The sequence below is a fragment of the Triticum dicoccoides genome, chromosome 1B (assembly GCF_002162155.2).
Source record: "Triticum dicoccoides isolate Atlit2015 ecotype Zavitan chromosome 1B, WEW_v2.0, whole genome shotgun sequence".
In the NCBI taxonomy this organism is placed as follows: Eukaryota; Viridiplantae; Streptophyta; class Magnoliopsida; order Poales; family Poaceae; genus Triticum; species Triticum dicoccoides.
Genome location: NC_041381.1, coordinates 579,020,851 through 579,040,516, shown reverse-complemented (window position 1 = coordinate 579,040,516; position 19,666 = coordinate 579,020,851). Strand labels below are relative to the sequence as shown.

At 49.8% G+C, this 19,666-nt stretch overlaps 1 protein-coding gene across 1 annotated transcript; it reads right to left on the bottom strand.

Annotated features, from left to right (window-relative positions):
- Positions 1–6,395: 6,395 nt before the first annotated feature.
- On the bottom strand, positions 6,396–9,070 carry LOC119348884 (GDSL esterase/lipase At5g45910-like). The gene is made up of 4 exons (XM_037616881.1): positions 8,753–9,070; positions 8,306–8,661; positions 7,898–8,171; positions 6,396–6,837 (listed from the first exon to the last, which is right to left on the bottom strand). Exons 1-4 carry the CDS (start codon positions 8,991–8,993, stop codon positions 6,620–6,622), a joined length of 1,089 nt encoding a protein of 362 aa, XP_037472778.1. The 5' UTR covers positions 8,994–9,070; the 3' UTR covers positions 6,396–6,619.
- Positions 9,071–19,666: the final 10,596 nt, after the last annotated feature.

Here is a 19,666-nt window from a genome sequence, read left to right as displayed (position 1 = left end):
AGTCTGAAACATTTGAAAAGTTCAAAGAATTTCAGAGTGAAGTGGAGAATCATCGTAACAAGAAAATAAAGTTTCTACGATCTAATCATGGAGGAAAATATTTGAGTTACGAGTTTGGCCTTCATTTAAAACAATGTGGAATAGTTTCACAGCTCACGCCACATGGAACACCACAACGTAATGGTGTGTCCGAACGTCATAACCGCACTTTATTGGATATGGTGTGATCTATGATGTCTCTTACTGGGTTACCACTATCGTTTCGGGGTTATGCATTAGAGACAGCTGCATTCACTTTAAATAGGGCACTATCAAAATCCGTTGAGACGACGCCTTATGAACTATGGTTTGGCAAGAAACCAAAGTTGTCGTTTCTTAAAATCCGGGGTTGCGATGCTTATGTGAAAAAGCTTCAACCTGATAAGCTCGAACCCAAATAGGAGAAGTGCATCTTCATAGGATACCGAAAGGAAACTGTTGGGTACACCTTTTATCACAGATCCAAAGGCAAGATATTTGTTGCTAAGAATGGATCCTTTCTAGAGAAGGAGTTTCTCTCAAAAGAAGTGAGTGGGAGGAAAGTAGAACTTGATGAGGTAACTGTACCTTCTCCCTTATTGGAAAGTAGTTCATCACAGAAATCAGTTCCCGTGATTCCTACACCAATTAGTGAGGAAGCTAATGATGATGATCATGAAACTTCAGATCAAGTTAATACAAGACCTCGTAGGTCTTCCAGAGTACAGTCTGCACCAGAGTGGTACGGTAATCCTATTGGAAGTCGTGTTACTAGACCATGATGAACCTATGAACTATGAGGAAGCGATGATGAGCCCACATTCCGCGAAATGGCTTGAGGCCATGAAATCTGAGATGGGATCCATGTATGAGAACAAAGTGTGGACTTTGGTGGATTTGCCCGATGATCGGCAGACCATAGAAAATAAATGGATCTTCAAGAGGAAGACGGACGATGATAGTAGTGTTACTATCTACAAAGCTCGACTTGTTGTGAAAGGTTTTCAACAAGTTCAAGGAGTTCACTACGATGAGAATTTCTCAACTGTAATGATGCTTAAATCCGTCCGAATCATGTTAGCAGTTGTCATATTTTACGAAATCTGGCAGATGGATGTCAAAACTGCATTCCTGAATAGATTTCTGGAAAAAGAGTTGTATATGATACAACCAGAAGGTTTTGTCGGTCCAAAGGGTGCTAAAAAAGTGTGCAAGCTCCAGCGATCCATTTATGGACTGGTGCAAGCCTCTCAGAGTTGGAATAAACGTTTTGATAGTGTGATCAAAGCATATGGTTTTTTACAAACTTTTTGAGAAGTCTGTATTTACAAGAAAGTGAGTGGGAGCTCTATAGCATTTCTAATATTATATGTGGATGACATATTGTTGATTGGAATGATATAGAATTTCTGGATAGCATAAAGGGATACTTGAATAAGAGTTTTTCAATGAAATACCTCGGTGAAGCTGCTTACATATTGGGCATCAAGATCTATAGAGATAGATCAAGATGCTTAATTGGACTTTCACAAAGCACATACCTTGGTAAAGTTTTAAGAAGTTCAAAATGGATCAATCAAAGGAAGGGTTCTTGCCTGTATTACATGGTGTAAAATTGAGTAAGACTCAAAGCCCAACCACGATAGAAAATAGAAAGAGAATGAAGGTCATTCCCTGTGCCACAGTCATATAGGTTCTATAAAGTATGTTGTGTTGTGTACCAGACCTATTGTGTACCTTGCCATGAGTTTTGGCAAGGGGGTACAATAGTGATCTAAGAGTAGATCACTGGACAGCGGTCAAAACTATCCTTACTGAGGACTAAGGAAATATTTCTCAATTATGGAAGTGATAAAAGAGCTCGTCGTAAAGAGTTACATCGATGCAAGCTTTTACACCGATCCAGATGACTCTAAATCTCAATCTGGATACATATTGAAAGTGGGAGCAATTAGCTAGAGTAGCTCCATGCAGAGCATTGTAGACATAGAATATTTGCAAAATACACATGGCTCTGAATTTGACAGACCCGTTGACTATACTTCTCTCACGAGCAAAACATAATCACACCTTAGTAATCTTTGGTTGTTAATCATATAGCGATGTGAACTAGATTATTGACTCTATTAAACCCTTTGGGTGTTGGTCACATGACGATGTGAGCTATGGGTGTTAATCACATACAGATGTGAATATTTGTGTTAAATCACATGGTGATGTGAACTAGATTATTGACTATAGTGCAAGTGGGAGACTGAAGGAAATATTCTCTAGAGGCAATAATAAGTTATTATTTATTTCCTTATTTCATGATAAATGTTTATTATTCATGCTAGAATTGTATTAACCGGAAACTTAGTACATGTGTGAATACATAAACAAAACATATTATCCCTAGTATGCCTCTACTTGACTAGCTCACTTATCAAAGATGGTTATGTTTCCTAACCATAGACATGTGTGGTCATTCGATGAACGGGATCACATCATTAGGAGAATGATGTGATGGACATGACCCATCCGTTAGCTTAGCATTATGCTTGTTTCATTTTCATTGCTACTGCTCTCTTCATGACTTATACATGTTCCTCAGACTATGAGATTATGCAACTCCCGAATATCGGAGGAACACTTTGTGTGCTACCAAACGTCACAACGTAAAAGGCTGATTATAAAGGTGCCCGTGTCTCCGAAAGTGTTTGTTGGGTTGACAAAGATCAAGATTAGGATTTGTCACTCCGTGTTTCGGAGAGGTATCTCTGGGCCCTCTCGGTAATACTCATCACTATAAGCCTTGCAAGCATTGTAACTAATGAGTTAGTTGCGGGATGAAGTATTACGAAACGAGTAAAGAGACTTGCCGGTAACGAGATTGAACTAGGTATGATGATACCGACGATTTTGAATCTCGGGCAAGTAACATACCGATGACAAAGGGAACAACGTATGTTGTTATCTGGTTTGACCGATAAAGATCTTCGTAGAATATGTAGGAGCCAATATGAGCATCCAGGTTCCACTATTGGTTATTGACCTGAGATGTGTCTCCGTCATGTCTACATAGTTCTCGAACCCGTAGGGTCCGCACGCTTAACGTTCGATGACGATATGTATTATGAGTTATGTGATTTTGATGACCGAAGTTTGTTCGGAGTCCCGGATGAGATCATGGATGTGACGAGGAGTCTCGAAATGGTCAAGACATAAAGATTGATATATTGGAAGGCTATATTCAGATATCGGAAAGGTTCCGAGTGATTCGGATATTTTCTGAAGTACCGGAGAGTTACGGGAATTCGCCGGGGGAAGTATGGCCTTAATGGGCCATACAGGAAAGGAGAGAAGGGCCTCAAGGGGTGGCCGGGAGTCCAAGTAGGACTTCTCCCTTGGTGCGCCCCCTCTAGGGTCGGCCTCCTGCTCCTCCCTCCTTTATATATGGGGGCAGGGGGCACCCTAGAAAACACAAGTTATTCTCTTAGCCGTGTGCGGTGCCCTCCTCCACAGTTACACAACTCGATCATACCATTGTGGAGCTTAGGTGAAGCCCTGCACCGGTAGCATCATCATCACTGTCACCACGCCGTCGTGCTGACGGAACTCACCCTCGGCCTTAACTGGATCAAGAGTACGAGGGACGTCATCGACCTGAACGTGTGCTGAACGAGGAGGTGCCGTACGTTCGGTACTTGATCGGTTGGATCGCGAAGAAGTTCGACTACATCAACCGCGTTACTAAACGCTGCCGCTTTCGGTCTACGATGGTATGTAGACAACACTCCCCCCTCTCGTTGCTATGCATCACCTAGATAGATCTTGCGTGATCGTAGGAATTTTTTTTAAAATTACCATGTTCCCTAACACAAGGCACCTAGGGGAGGTACCCAAAACCCATCTAGGGTTGCCCCTTGTGGCCGCCGTCCCCCTGGGGAAACCCTAGGGCACCCCTCCTCCCCCCCTTCCCCCTATATATAGAGAGGTAGAGAGAGGGCAGCCGCATCCTGATACGCCACGGCGCTGCCCCTCCTCTCCCTTGTAACCATCTTCCTCTCCGTAGTGCTTAGCGAAGCTCTGCTGAGATTCCACCACCACCACCGTCACCATGCCGTCGTGCTATCGGAGGACTCGGGCTACTACTTCACCATCGCTCGCTGGATCAAGGAGGTGAAGGCGTCATCAAGCCGTACGTGTGTTGAACGCGAAGGTGTCGTTCGTTCTGCACTTGGATCAGGAGGTCGCGGGACGGATCGTGATTGGATCGCAAAGACGTTCGACTACAGCAACCACGTTTCTTAACGCTTCCGCTTAGCGATCTACAAGGGTATGTAGATGTAATCTCTCCTCTCGTAGATGCTCATCTATTAAATTGATCTTAGTGATCATAGGAATTTTTTTTGTTTCCCGTGCAACGTTCTCCAACAAGAAGTGCAAATTTAAGCTGGCGGGCCGGGTTCACGGAGTCAAGCTGGCAGACCTGGTTTAGAGAGTCGACCAGTATCTTGAGGTCTACTGTGTACATGGTAAATAAAAATACAAAAATGGACAGTCGCTAGCCTCAATGAATGGCTCAAAGGTCGAACTCAGATGCTTCACCGCATCTACCATGCCCTTGCCGGATTCTCACATGAAGGTCGGGGTGGATCTCTGGTCGTCGGCCGACTGAGGATTGAAGTAGGCATCTTGGTGTCCCGCTGCTAGTTCACATCCCTCGCCTCGAAGAAATCACCCATCATCTCAAAAGTAACTCGCCTAATCACCACACTAAGAGAGGAGCAGGGCTTAACTCACTGAGAATGGGTTACCATGGCCCCAACATTGACTGACGTCCTGGTAAGAGAAGTTACCTGAGGACTTGGAGCAGTTGGCGTAGTATGCACCAGAACAAACTTTCACGTCACCTTCATCACGGGCAGATCAAAACCAGCAGCAACAAGGGAGCTACTCCCTCCATTCCAAAATAGATGACTCAATTTTATACTAAATTAATATAAAGTTGAGTCATCTATTTTAAAACAGAGGGAGTATTTCATTATCCCGAGCCCTATGCGCCAGGTCCACGTCTTCATCACCTCCCACCGCCGAGCTAGCAGAAGGATCTTCAATGACAACATTGCGGTCGACACAACGACCTCCTCCATCTCCTCGGGTGGGCGGTAGACCGGGTTGGCATGCTTCGGCAGGTTAGTTATTATCTCAGGAGCCGTCGTGCCTTCTGGTGACAGCATCATGGAGATCAGATTGACCATCAGCTCTCGTTCGACAATCCGAGGAACATCTGAATTGGACGCTGCCTTGGTGATTTTCATGGATTGCCCGGGCAAGACGTCACCCAAGACTCTACATACCAGACAAATTGGCATAAGAACAATGATTGAAGAAGAAAGAACAAAAAATTGAAGAGATCTTTGCTTACTTGGTGCTGACCGCCCGTTTCTTCATGTCCCGAGGTGGTTGAAGCAACGATGCCCCTCCCATGGTGGTTGCTGAGGTAATTGGCACTCTGGTGGTCGAGTCCTCGCGCCTCTTCTTATGCTTGTCTGGGCCGATTTTTCAGCTTCCAGCCTAGGCGCGGACGCTTAAAATTTAGAAGGCCCTTCACCACAATTCCTCATCTTCGGGAGGAAAAGGCTTGAGCTGAGCTCCTAATCCTCGGTGTCCGAGGGCACATTGGCACCCCTGGCTTCCTCTTCACCCTTGACCAGCTGGACCGGAGCCTGATCTGGTCCTCTGAGCACCTATGCTATTAACTTTGAAATTTTCAAAGTGTTCCGCGGGAAATCGGCCTGCAAAAACCGGCCTCGCGAGAAAACTTTGTTGTGGATGCCGTTTGTCCACATCAGCAATCCAAGATCGGGAATGACAGCCATCCAGATGTGCACGCCTGACTTTTTTAACACAATACAACGTAGATGCTCATACATAGGCACATACACTCACATTTATGAACACACACGTACACACTACCCCTATTAGCACCTTTGATAGACTGAGGTGACACATTGTCTTGAGATGGACGAAGTCGCTACAGACGTCTTTGTAGTCAACGGAAAAGTCTTCTCCTGCCGAACGCACATCATCAGAAGGCCTAAAATAAATCCATAAAATACGAGCATCAATGTTAAGCCTAGACTTCAACTCTGATGGGCTGGGGATACCACTATCCTTATAACTATCCAACCACATGTTGGTTCGTATATGCATGCCGGACTTGAAGAAAATTGCGGATAAAGGAAATCGATCGCGAACGTCATAGCAAATGGATTAATGCGGAATCAATTGCCAAAATCAAGCTCAAGCGGAACATACGAAACATAGCAAGGGAAATGATGACCTCGTTGAGTTCATTTCCTCAGTTTAGTTAATCAGGGGGGCTTCCATCATATCAATTAGCTTTATTCATTCATTCATTCTCCGAACGCAACCTAATAATTAATTAAGTACCCCATGAGCATCCATCATATCAATTAGCTGTTACATTCACACACACACACACACACACACACACATGCACGACGCATCGATCGATCCCACCACACTTGATCAGAAAACGCATCAAATCAATAAAATAAATAAAATAAAACAACGAATCCATAAATAAAAATGATCAGTGCAGGATGCGGGGGCTGCAGTAAGGCCCCTTGAGCCACCCGTTGGCGATCGAACGGTATGCCGCCTCGGTGAGGTGGATGCCGTCCCAGATGAGGTAGTTCTGCGGGTCGGAGCAGGCGCTCGCCCCGGACATGCCGCACCTCGCCTTGTTGTTGTAGTTGTACTTGCCCTGCCCGCCGGCTCCGCAGCACACCTTCAGCCCGTACTTGAGGCCTGAAAACCACACATACACCAAAGCCGTTTTTATCAGACCATGCATCCTTGTTCTTCATTTTACTACCACTGCCAATCAATATGCGTCCTGATGCGTGATCGCGGCCGCTTTGTCACGTCAACTATATGTAGTGATGACCATGAGAAGACGATTATAGTACGTGATGGATGAGATCGTGCACAGTATCATGAACATGGGCATGCTAGTATTATTATTTTCGTGAACATGACTTTTCGGGGCATCTCTCTGTCAAATTATACACCGTTATACACGGAAAGAAGAGCCCGTCACATGCATGCACAGTGCTTTGGCGTCAGTATTACTATACTATACGCACACTGTCACGCCCTCATTTCATAATAATTGGATCATGTGTTCCGTTAGCTAGATGGACATGCATGCATGCCAACTGGTTTGCTAGATGGGTATTGATTCCCAAATTATATGGACAGGACAGAGACAGGGGTCATGGTCCCAAGAGAGAGCATATATAATTCGACCACTAATTAGCCGAATGAGTCGCCGGTGGGCTAAGAATCCAGGAGACCATATTTCCCAAAGCTTATTGTGCATGCACCTAGCCAGCTTTTCTCTACGTCTAAGAAAGCAGTATTGTGACGCAACTTTGGATAAATGTATGTCTCTCGAGGAGTAGCTAGGTGTAGGCTATGAGCCGTGCGTGCATGGCCCCCGTGTGCCCTAGCTACCTGTCTACACCTACCGAATGGACGTGCGTGTCGTGATCACCGAAACTTCAACTCTGTCACGGCAACTGGATTCCTACTTCACATGTAAAGACGGTGTCGCATTGCTGCTCCGGCCAGGGATGTTTGGCCGGGCACAGCGACTTTACACAAGGATGGATATTCCTACTTCACATTAGTACCACAATGCACCGTGGGAAAAAATTTAAACATGAAAATGCATGGTTGGTATATATAGATATGGCTGCATGCATCGTCATGATGCAGATGTCGAGGGTTATCCTCTTTTTGAAAAGAAAAAAGAAAAAAATAGATATGTAACTGAAGTTTTGAAGACGAAATTGCATCAGCTTACCGAAATTCTGAGGGGCCCGGATCATCTGGATGACCTGCGCGTAGAAGTCGGCGTACATGATCCTGGTGCGGGGGTAGGTCTTCTGGAGGTTGCCGAGGCTCCGCCGGAGCAGCGAGTTGTGGTGGGTGGAGAGTTCGTTGTAGCTCTTGAGGCACCCATCGCCGTCGTAGTCGCCGGCGTTGGAGGTGCCGTAGAGGGTCAGGTAGATCGGGAAGCACCCGATGGGGAGCACCCCCGGCACCACCACGTCCATCGCGCCCAGTCTGATCATGTTCTGCACAAAAATACGTCCAAATTAACACACACAGTGTTAGATGATCACATCAGCAAACCTGGCCGGGAGAGCCACCTACCTGAGAGGAGTCAGTGAGATTAGCGAGGTGGTGGACAAAGTAGGGGGTAGGTTACCTCGAGGCCACGGACGATGTGGCTGACGACCCGCGGCACGTAGCCCCTCACGTCGGCCATGCTCCGGCCGGAGAAGAGCGCCGCGTTGTAGTCGTTGCCGCCGAACTCGCCCACCACGAACAGGGACTTGGAGAGATGCCTCTTGCAGTCTTTGCCGCAGGCGGACGGCAGGAGCTTCCGGAACCACTGGATCTGGGTGTCCAGGGGCCCGTTGTTCCAAATCTTGTCGCTGAGGCCGATGGACTGGAAGAAGCCGAAGTCCATGGTGGTGGCGCCGATGATCGCCATGTTGGCGCCCTTCTTGAAGTCGCCGCCGGCCTTGGACGCCGGCAGCAGCGGCAGCCCAAAGTGCTCAGCTGCACCCACACATATATACCAACTTTGTCACGTTCACCATCATGTCGGCCGCCATCTTTACAGCTTACATAGAGAGTAGTTGGTAGGTACCGAGGAAGTCGACGATGACGCGGCCGTCGGAGCAGCGGCCGGTGGGGCGCTTGAAGAAGGTCTCCCCGTAGGGCGACTGCCCCGTGGTGAGCCACGACGGGCAGCCGCCGACGCAGAGGTTGCCGGTGTCGGAGATGGAGTCGCCGAAGCTGTAGATGGCCTCGTACCGCTGCGCTCCGCCGTGACGGAGCGCGCACAGTAGCACCACGGCGCCAAGCAGCGCGGCTCTCATCGTCGCCATGGCCCACTATTACTGTAACTACCAGCAACGCACGTGTTGGGGGTCGTACGAGACGACGATCGTTGGTGTGTGGTTACGGCGGGGAGATCCGTTGGGATTTATAGGCGGGCTTGGGCGGCCGTTAGGACGTCGCCTTCCCCGGTGGACTGCTGCTGCTGGGGGCGGCGTGCTGCAGCTTCCAGCCATATTCGTCCCTTCACTGACGACGCCGGCCCTACTGCAGCGCAGTCTGTCACTCACGTACGCATCTTTGTGATATTGCGTGATACGTAAAGCGTTTTAGACTCTTTTGGCCTCTTTTTATCTGCCGCTAGCCGCTTTGCTGATGGGTACAGCGCCTTTAATTTTTGTGTTGATTGGTCGACTGGGATACTTGACAGGTGAGAGTTACTTGTAACTAGATATTTTAGGCCCCCGCAGCGAAAGAAAGACATTTTAGGACTTGGGTTACTCAGTGGCTAAGGGCAACGGACGAACTTTGATGCTAAACAGACTAAATTTGTTAATTTCGATATATACAATCAAACAGACAAAATTGTCAGGTTGCTCTACTATGTTGTCATATGATGGGATGTTCCTTTTGATAAAATCAGTTTTCTCTGCTCTGCCAATCTTCTTTATGAGCACACTAATCACCTCTCAGATAAATAAATACCTGAGAGCCTTCCCGTGGAGAAAATATGGCCAAATAATTGCAGGGTCTGCTTTGATTGCTTGGGACAAAGTTTGTAGACCTAAAAATCAGGATGGATTGGGCATCTTGGATGTGATGATTCACAACAAGGCTCTGATGGTGAAGAACATTCATAAATTTCTCAACAAGCAATCTCTGCCTTGGGTAAAGCTTATCTGGAAAACTTACTATGTTGAATCACCCCCGGGATAAATTGGAAGGATCCTCTTGGTGGAAAGCTCATTTGAAACTTCTTAAGGAATTCAAGGACAACTCGAACTGCAAAATGGGAAATGGTGGCACTATGTTACTTTGCCAAGATACCTGGCTAGAACAACCTCTCAAAGAGAAATTTCCTGAGCTGCACTCGTATGCTTGGGATGAATCAATTTCAGTTAGAGACTAGAGGATGCAACAAAACGCCATAGAATTGTTTTACACTCCAATGTCCACCCAGGCATATGATCAGTTCCAGCTATTGGACAATTTAGTTCAAAACCAGGTAGAGACACAAGCAAGGTATCAAATGGATATGCAAAGGTCAGAAAAGGCAAATTCTCATCCATTATAATGTACCACAACTTGCACCCACAGCAAGAAGAGCTAAAAATATTCAAATGGCTTTGGAAAACTGCATGTAGACTCAGACACAAAATCTTCTTTTGGTTGCTGCTTCATGACAGATTTAACACCAGAAATCTACTCAAAAGGAAAAAAATTCCACCTGGAATGCTATGATCGTGTTCTCTATAATGATAAGACTGGAGAAACTCGGAGACACCTTTTTTGGGACAATGAGTTTGTACAAGACTATTGGCATAGTGTGTTACCAAGGAAAAAGACTGGGAATATCCTCCTCAGATGATATTGAGATAGTTTACCAGCTTCTGCCCAAGGGCAATGCTATGGAGGTTATAATCCAAGGATGTTGGGCCACTTGGTGTCAAAGGAATGGAAAAAAATTCAGAAAAGAGGCCCCAAGTGTACGATGTTGGAAATATAGGTTAAAAGAGAATTTGAGATTGTTGGCTCGTAGGATTAAAGCAAAGCATTTGTACACCCTCCACCAGTGGATCAGGGATCATCTGGAATGAGACCCTGCTAAAACTCCAAGTTACTCCTCTATTTCCATGTTAGAAAAAACTGGCATAGGATAGAGACCATAGGTCGTCCTTCTTTTTATGTAAATATTGTAACTTTTTTATTATTAATAGAAAATACCGTGGAACAATTGTTCTACGGTTGGCGCTTCAAAAAAACAGACAAAATTTTAATTTAACAATTTCCCATCTAAATTGAATCCGGCTAAGCTAAACAAGGCGAGGTACCGGCCGGTGACCCCGTAGGCATGGCCTTCTTTGCCATAGGGACCTCCGTCGTTCAGGCCGTTGACGCCACTGTCCAAGCCGTCATCATCCTTCAGTGGTGGATGGCTTGCTAGGCGTCGCGACATCCTTGATCGGACGCCGCTACATGCTCGCGGTGGAGCCGCTCGACTGCCTCCCCCTAGTGGCGATTGTCGGCCATGGACTGCGCCTTGCCCCGCCGCCGTTTCCTGGGAGCCGGGGCAAGCACTCGGACTCAGTCAGCCCCACTTGGAGGGGATAGTTGTTGAGTCGATGTTGGCAGTGGGTGGCAGTCTTGGTGGTCTTGGAGCGATCTAGGGCCCACGCCTGCACAAGTGCAAGGTCCGCGAACACCCATGCAGGTGCGACGTCAGTCTTCGCCAACGCCAATGGCTTGCCTCGTTGTCCCACTCCCAACACTCTGCCTCAAAGAGAAACTTGTGGCTGCTGAGGAGGATGCGCCGCCGCAATTGAGGTGGTAATCAAGGCGGTCGTGCAACTTGTAGAACACCGGAGGGACTCCTGCTCCTTTTACACGGTGTCCGGACGTCACTAGCTCCCAGGCTAGCGGCGCCACATCCTTGCCACTGTGCTCAGTTTGGAATCGACATATGCGTAGTGGGAAGGGCGGATCCGCCTTCATGAGGTGTCTGATTTGGATGCCATGGTGGGGCACATGAGATAGTTCCATCAGACTGCGGTCGATGATCGACCGCTGCAGCATCATCTCGATCTGCCGTGAGAATTAGCCATCCGTTGTGGCAGCCTTGGCGAGGGGGGGCGGCTTCTGATCATCATCGTCTAAAATGATCAGCTACGACTTGACGTTTGAGGGGAGTCGTGGATTTTGAGGGGCCCAGACACGATAGTTGGAGGCTCCAGGTTTCGGAATGCCCCTGGATCCGAAGGAGCACAACGGTAACCACTTGGAGGCATCAGACTTGCCCATCTTGACGTCTAGTGGTGGAGGAGTGCGGATTTTGGAGTGGAGGGGAGAAGCGGCGATGTGGTGGTGTAGGGCTTGCTTTCGTGACCGGCCAGCTTAAATAGGAGGGACAGACGGACCCGTGCTACTTCAATGCGGGCAATGGCCGAAGTGGACTTCTCATTCGCCGAGCGGCCAGCCACATGAATGTGGGTAGGTGGGAATCCGATCGCGTCTGCTCTGACTGGCATGAATGTGGGGCGGATGGTTCTAGAGTGGTGGGAGAGAGTAGGGTTTTCGTACGGACTCCCGCACCCCCCCCCCTAGTTTCTTGTTGATTTGCGGAATTTTAGACGTTCGGGCCGGTCCAAAAAATATGGTGGCCGTTGTTACATTGGTAAACATGTCTGGAGCATCTGGTCCTGACATTTGCAGGCGGTATGGCGATTCGTGTTGGATTTGCCCTACGGTTTCTGAACACAACGATATTATTATTTGGATAATGATGACAGGATTATAACATCCTAAGGAAAGGAAAAATCAGTCAACTTTACCTAACGAAATGGATCATGGAGAAAATTAATTAGTATTTTTACTTGTTCACTAGTGCAGTTAAGGCCATCACACATAGTTAAAAACCCTTATCGCACACGTAATTTTAAACCGTCACCTTGCGGTGGTGTGCGACGGGGGGTCCATAGCACACGACAGAAGATAATCTTGTGTGATAGGGTTCTAGGATGCAGGCGGGGCACGTGGAGAATACCATCCATTCCTGGATTGTGGTTAGGTTTTTAATTGGTTTCGGTGCTTGCAGGTTGGTACGGGCAACAACACCATTAAACAGAGGGAAGAATGAGTTGTATGTCCAGTGGCGCTACAGCGGCCGACTCTCCATCAATTTGGCATTTCGACCCCGTCTTCTCTAATTTCGCATTTTACTTTTCTGATTCAGCGCACAAGATTGCATGTAATAAATCGTATGCGATTGGTGGCATTTTGATCTACATGCCAATGCAGTGAACTTGAAATACTAATTTGTGTGACAAAAAAGTAAATTCAGTAACTGAAGATGATTGATTCCAACATTGATTCATTCATCGACAAAAATTCATTGATTCTCGAATTCTGCATGTCACCAAATTAAGCGGCGCCATCCTCCTCCCCATCCGCATCGTCAAATGGAGGAATTGGATTACTGCGACGACGCGCTGGCTCACCCTCGAGAGGCCCCCCTAGCGTCTGGAGCAGGGCAAGATGTTCGCCCCCAAATGGTCGGCCACTAGTGGACACATGGGCAGAAGGCCGGGTTAGCCCTCTGCATGAATATCTGACGAGGACTCCGCGGAAGTCCCCTATGGAGGACGTCCTCGGAGTCCCGACGATGTTGCGCCGAGTGCCTTCGACTAGGGACACGTCGAGCACGCGAATGACCACGCGCTTCTTCCAGTCATGGTCGACAACGCGTACCATTGGCGGGACTACTACATGGTGCCTGCAGATCACGCTGCAATCGCGCATTAGCCTTTGAGGGTGGGAGAGAGTGGGGAGAGGGAGGGGCGGCTGAGGTTGGCGGTGTCGAGGGGATAAGTGGCGATGCCGACCAGCAACGGGAGTTCTTTATAGTTCAACGAGGCGATCATGCAGGGGGGAAAGATGGGGTGTGCTAGCGGGAAGGAGGGCAAGTGGACGCAACGGATGTGTGTGGGACAAGCAAGACCGTGACCTCAAACGGAAGAAGACGATGCGGCGATGCATGTACACACAATTTTCTTATTAATTAACACGTGTGTGACACCGCGAATATCGCACACTTGTGAGTAAACCGTGTGCCAAACTTCACACATGATGCACTTCAAAGAAATGTGTGTGATGTTTCCCTTCATCGCACACAATTCGTGTATTCAATCATATTTCCACTAGAGCACATAATTCTTCACACAGAATCGTGTGGCTGTCACGACTTATCACACATGAGTTGGCTTTAGCAAACCGAGCGTGAAACTTCGCATACGATGCACTTATTTTTAACATGTGTGATGTTCCCCATCATCGCGCATAACTCATTTATCTCAATCGTTTGCCCCGTTGGACGATCGAATTGTGTGACCGATATCACACGTGTTGAACATGTGTACATGTACGTAGATCTGGGTCCTGTATGCAGTACATGTAGTATCTGTCTCCCTCCGTATGTATGTGTATCTTAGGAGACAAGATACCGGTCGCACCCCTTGTACCTATATATATATGTGCCTAGTGCACGATCAATTATTATCGATGTACCAAATCATTCTTTACATGGTATCTATCGCAAGTCGATCTCCCCGCTTCCGCTAACCCTACCCGCCGCCTCGGGCCGCCGCCGCCGCCGCCGCGATCTCCCGCCCCCGCCTCTCCTCCCCGCGTGCCCTTCCTCCTCCGCGCGCCTCCTCCCCACGCCGCGCCGCCTCACCCGGCCGCGCCGCCTGCCTCCCGCCGCCGCGCCGCTCCTCTGCAGCCGCGCCGCCGCTGCCTCCCCACCACCTCGCCGCCATGTCGTCCAACGCCTCCACCTACTCCAACCCCTTCGCCGTCGACCCCGCCGAGATCCGCGACATCAACGTCCATGCACGCGTCCCCGTCATCCTCGACGCCTCCAACTCCACGTACTTCGCGTGGAAGACGTACTTCACGCTGCTCTTCCGCGAGAACAATCTCGTGGACCACGTGGATGGCACCGTGGACTCTCGCGCCATGGTGAATGACGCCGAGTGGACCGCGATCGACGCCACGATCATCCGGTGGTTCTTCACCACCATCTCCAAGGACTTGTTCCACACGGTCGTGAGCGCCGGCGACGACGCCCGCGCCCTGTGGGTCAAGCTGAACGGCCTCTTCACCGACAACAAGCTTCAGCGTCGCGTTTTTTTGCAGCAGAAATTTTTTGACTGTCACCAGGATGAACAGTCCATTGATGACTACTGCCGCCGTCTGAAGACGTTGGCGGACGAGCTCCGTGACATTGGAGCCAAGGTGGACGACGACCTCCTCCTCAGCACACTCACCGCCGGCCTCAACGAGGACTTCGGCAACGCCGCCTCCAACCTCACCTTGATGCCGGAGCCCTCCTTCCCCAAGTTTGTGGCGTACTTGAGGTTGGAGGAGCGCCGGATGAAGGGAGTCAAGAAGCGCGTGCAGCACCACGCCCTCGCCGCCGGCACCTCCCGCGGCGCCCCTCCACCGGCCGCCCCAACCGCGCAGCACCAGCAGCCGCCGCCCCCCGCGCCTCCGGGGTACTTCCCCCTCCCGCCCGCGACTCCCGTCCCTCCCGCTGCCCCCCAGCAACAGGGTGGCGGGCGCCGCGGCAACCGTCGCGGGGGTGGCCGCAAGCAGCAACAGGCACCGGGGGGGTGGGGGTGGGGCGTCAGCAGCAGCAGCAGGTGACTCCTCCATGGACGTACGGCACCAACCCGTGGACAGGCGTCATCCACGCGTACTCCATGCCGGTCCCTCGGGCTCCGGCTCCGGGCATCCTTGGGCCCCGCCCGACGGGTCACCAGGCCCTCTTCGCCGCGCCAAACGTCGCTCCTTACAGCGGCTATGGTGCCGCCCTCCCGCCAGCACCCGTCTACGGGTCCGCGCCGGCTTATGGGGCCGCACCCCCCAACGGCGCCGCCACCACTCCGGCCTTCGGGGCTGCTCCCACGCCGGCCTACGGAGGGTCCTACCCTCCTCAGGTGCCACGGCCGTGGGACCCGGCCTTGCTCGCCGCCTTGCACTCCGCCCCGTCACCGAGCTCCTATGGTGGCGGTGGTGACTGGTACATGGACTCGGGCGCCACTGCTCACATGACTGCTCATCCCGGTAACCTTACGTCTGCCACTCCTGTTCATACTCCCACCTGTATCACCGTTGGTAACGGTTCCTCTCTACCCATTACTCACGTTGGTCATATGTCGTTTCCTTCTACTTCCACTCCTGTGCATATGTCTAATGTTCTTGTGTCTCCTAACTTAGTCACTAATCTCGTTTCCGTTCGTCGCCTTGCTCGTGAGAATCCTATAACGGTTGAATTTGACGATATCGATTTTTCTGTGAAGGACGCCCGTACACGGATGGTGCTCCACCGATGTGATAGCCCGGACGAGCTTTACCCAGTGCATCCCTCCGGCGCCACCACCACCCGTCACCCCGTCGCCTTCGCCGCCAGTGTCGATCTTTGGCATGCCCGTCTTGGTCATCCCAACTCCATCGTTATGCGTCAGATTCTTCAGAGTTTTTCCTTCTCATGTAATAAGGTCGATGACCACACTTGTGAGGCTTGCCGTCTTGGCAAGCACGTTCGTCTTCCCTTTAGCGAGTCTACAAACATTTCCACCTTTCCGTTTCAGTTATTGCATAGTGACGTTTGGACATCCCCGGTCGCTAGCAACACGGGCTATTTATACTATCTGGTGATATTGGATGACTTTACTCATTACGTGTGGACCTTCCCTCTCTGTCGCAAGTCCGACGCTCTTGCCACACTCACCGCTTTTTATTCATATGTCACCACACAGTTCGGTCGTCCCATTCTCACCTTGCAAACTGACAATGGCAAGGAGTTTGACAACGTCGCCGTCCGCAATTTACTTGTGTCCCACGGCACCATCTTTCGCCTCACATGCTGAAAGGATCGATATGGTTGACCAGAGGGGGGGTGAATAGGCAACTAACAATTTTTAGACTTTTCTTTAACAATTTAAACCTTGCAATGAAATAGGTTGTCTAGATGTGCAACTACGTGGACAACCTATATGATGCAAAGACAATAAGCACACAAGCAAGCAATGGATATAGCACAAGTAAGCTTGCAAAAGTAAAGGGATAAGATAACCAAGAGTGGAGCCGGTGGAGACGAGGATGTGTTACCGAAGTTCCTTCCTTTTAAGGGGAAGTACGTCTCCGTTAGAGCGGTGTGGAGGCACAATGCTCCCCAAGAAGCCACTAGGGCCACTGTAATCTCCTCACGCCCTCACACAATGCGAGATGCCGTGATTCCACTATTGGAGCCCTTGAAGGCGGCAATCGGACCTTTACAAACAAGATTGGGGCTATCTCCACAACACTTGGAGGCTCCCAATAATCCCGCGAAGCTTCACCACAATGGAGTATGGCTTCGAGGTGACCCCAACCGTCTAGGGTGCTCAACACCCAAGAGTAACAAGATCCGCAAGGGATAAGTGGGGGGGAATCAAATATCCTGTGGTGGAAGTGTAGATCGGGCACTTGTCACCCAATCCCGAGCACATCAACAAGTTTGATTGGCTAGGGAGAGAGATCGAGTGAAAATGGAGCTTGGAGCAACAATGGAGCTTAGAGATGGAAGAGGTGGTCAACTAGAGGTAGAAGACACCCCTTATATAGTCGTGGAAAAAATCCAACCGTTATCCACATGTTCAGCCCGCGACACACGGTACTACCGCGAGGTTGTGCGGTACTACCGTGGCTGACCACAGTACTACCGCGACAGCAGCACAGGCCGGAACTAGCCTGACAAGGGGGCAGTACTACCGCTCGCGCGGTACTACCGCACCCACTTGCGGTACTACCGCATGGCAGGAAAGTCACGGCCTGGGAAGGGCGCGGATGAAATAAATTACATCCGTGCCTACTTCCGCTGAAACTGAGGTGGTACAAAAACCCGACGCGGTACTACCGCTCACGAGGCGCGGTACTACCGTGCAGGCGCGGATGTAAAAAATTACATCCGCGCCTACTACCGCGACACAGCGGTACTAGGTAGGAGGGCCACGGTAGTACGACTCCTAGGGAGCGGTACTACCGTGGGCCCCCGCGGTACTACCACGCTGGACGAGCGGTACTACCGTGGAGGGCGCGGATGTAAAAAATTACATCCGCCCCTACTACCGCACCGGAGCGGCACAAGGCCTGGGAGCCGTGGTACTACCGCTCCAGATGAGCGGTACTACCGTGACACACAACGGTACTACCGCGTGTACTTGCGGTACTACCGCAAGTACAACAGTAGTTGTCAGATTTCTGCACAACCAAGATAACAAAGGGAAGCTCCAAAATGCAGGGAAAGGAGGAACAAGTGTACGTGTTGATTCCACCCAAACCTTTCCGATGCGGACCCCCTCTTAATAGTACGGCTCTCCTACGACTCAAAACCACCAACGAGAACCGTAGAACAACGCCGACTTCAATAGTCTCTGAGGGGCACCGAATTGTCTCATGCCTAGAGATGAAGTATCTGAGAAACTCAAGGCACACGATTAGTCCGCAAATGCATTGTCATCAATCACCAAAACACCTGAGGGATAAATATGCCCTTACAATCTCCCCCTTTTTGGTGGATTGATGACAACACGGGATTTGCATATAGATAAGATAATTTAGAGCAGGTGCAAACCCCACCGCTCTAAAATATAGACGGGCTCCCCCTAGATGTGTGCACTTTAGATGAATGCTTTGGACTGCATAGCACACAGACTAGGATCAACACTTCCCCTATATTTTAGAGACCAAGGCATGATAATAAGCATAGCATAGCATAAAGATAACACAATATAACACAAGCTCGCTAGGATAGATAGAGTGTATATGTCTTACACAATACGAAGTAAAGCTACCGAGGTTCAAACGAGAAAGCAGCAAATAGTTCAAACGAGAAAGCAGAAAACACACGACACACTCACAAATCCCTACACTCTCTCCCCCTTTGGCATCGAGACGCCAAAAAGGCAGAGAGGACACCTACACACAAGAGGTGGCTCAAGCAGAGAACTCGTCCCAAGCCTCTCCGTCGGTCTCCTCGGCAGCAGGGATGTTCTCCTCGATATCCTCCTCAGACTCAGTCCACCTGTAGCCCTGCTTCTCCATCAACTCGGCCTCTGGAGTGATGTGCTCCTCAGACCCGCCAGACACTGCCTCACCATAGAGCTGCAAGATCTTGTTGTCCCGGCGACGACTCTCCATGGACGCCACGTGAGTCCTGTACTGCCCCTTGGCTTGGATGCAGAAAAGAGTCTTCATCTTTTCCTTCAGCTTCTTGGCCCATGATGGCATAGCGGCACTCTAGGAAGGCCTAGCAGCACGGCCCTCAGCAACATCCTCGGCGCCAGCATCCTCCTCATCAACAGCAGCCCTAGCAGCAGTCGCCTCGGCACGAGTAGTGGTGTTGGCCCAGTTGGATTTGATACGCAGGCAGATGGGCTCATGGCGAACCCAGTCTGGAGCAAGAAACTCCTCATCAGGGAACATCTTCTCCCAAGTCTTCGAAATCAGCAGAAACAGATAGGGCCCATAGATAGGCACCTTGCGGTTGAACACTGCAAACCGGAGCTCACACCACATGATGTGTGAGACATCAAGTGGCTGAGACTGAGATGAACGAGCCTCCTCGCAGATGAGCATCATGTCCACCATATAGGCATGAACCTTGTCTTTGTCACCGATGCGAGGGAACAGGGAGTTGCGGAAGATGCGATACATGATATCCAGGAAAGGGTTGAGCACCAAAGTTGTCTTGCCATTGGCGAGCGCCTTCTCAACCATGAATGGGGCAAACCTGTCCTTGCTGGCAGACTCAGCATTGGCATGGGGGCGAACACCCACTGGAGAGTTGAGACCATCATCAGGAACCTGGAGAAGATCCATGAACTCCTTCCAGGTAGCAGACAGCTTACAGCCATTGGTCATCCAGGTCATCCTCCGTTCCTCATCGGAGTGAAAGTAGACTGAG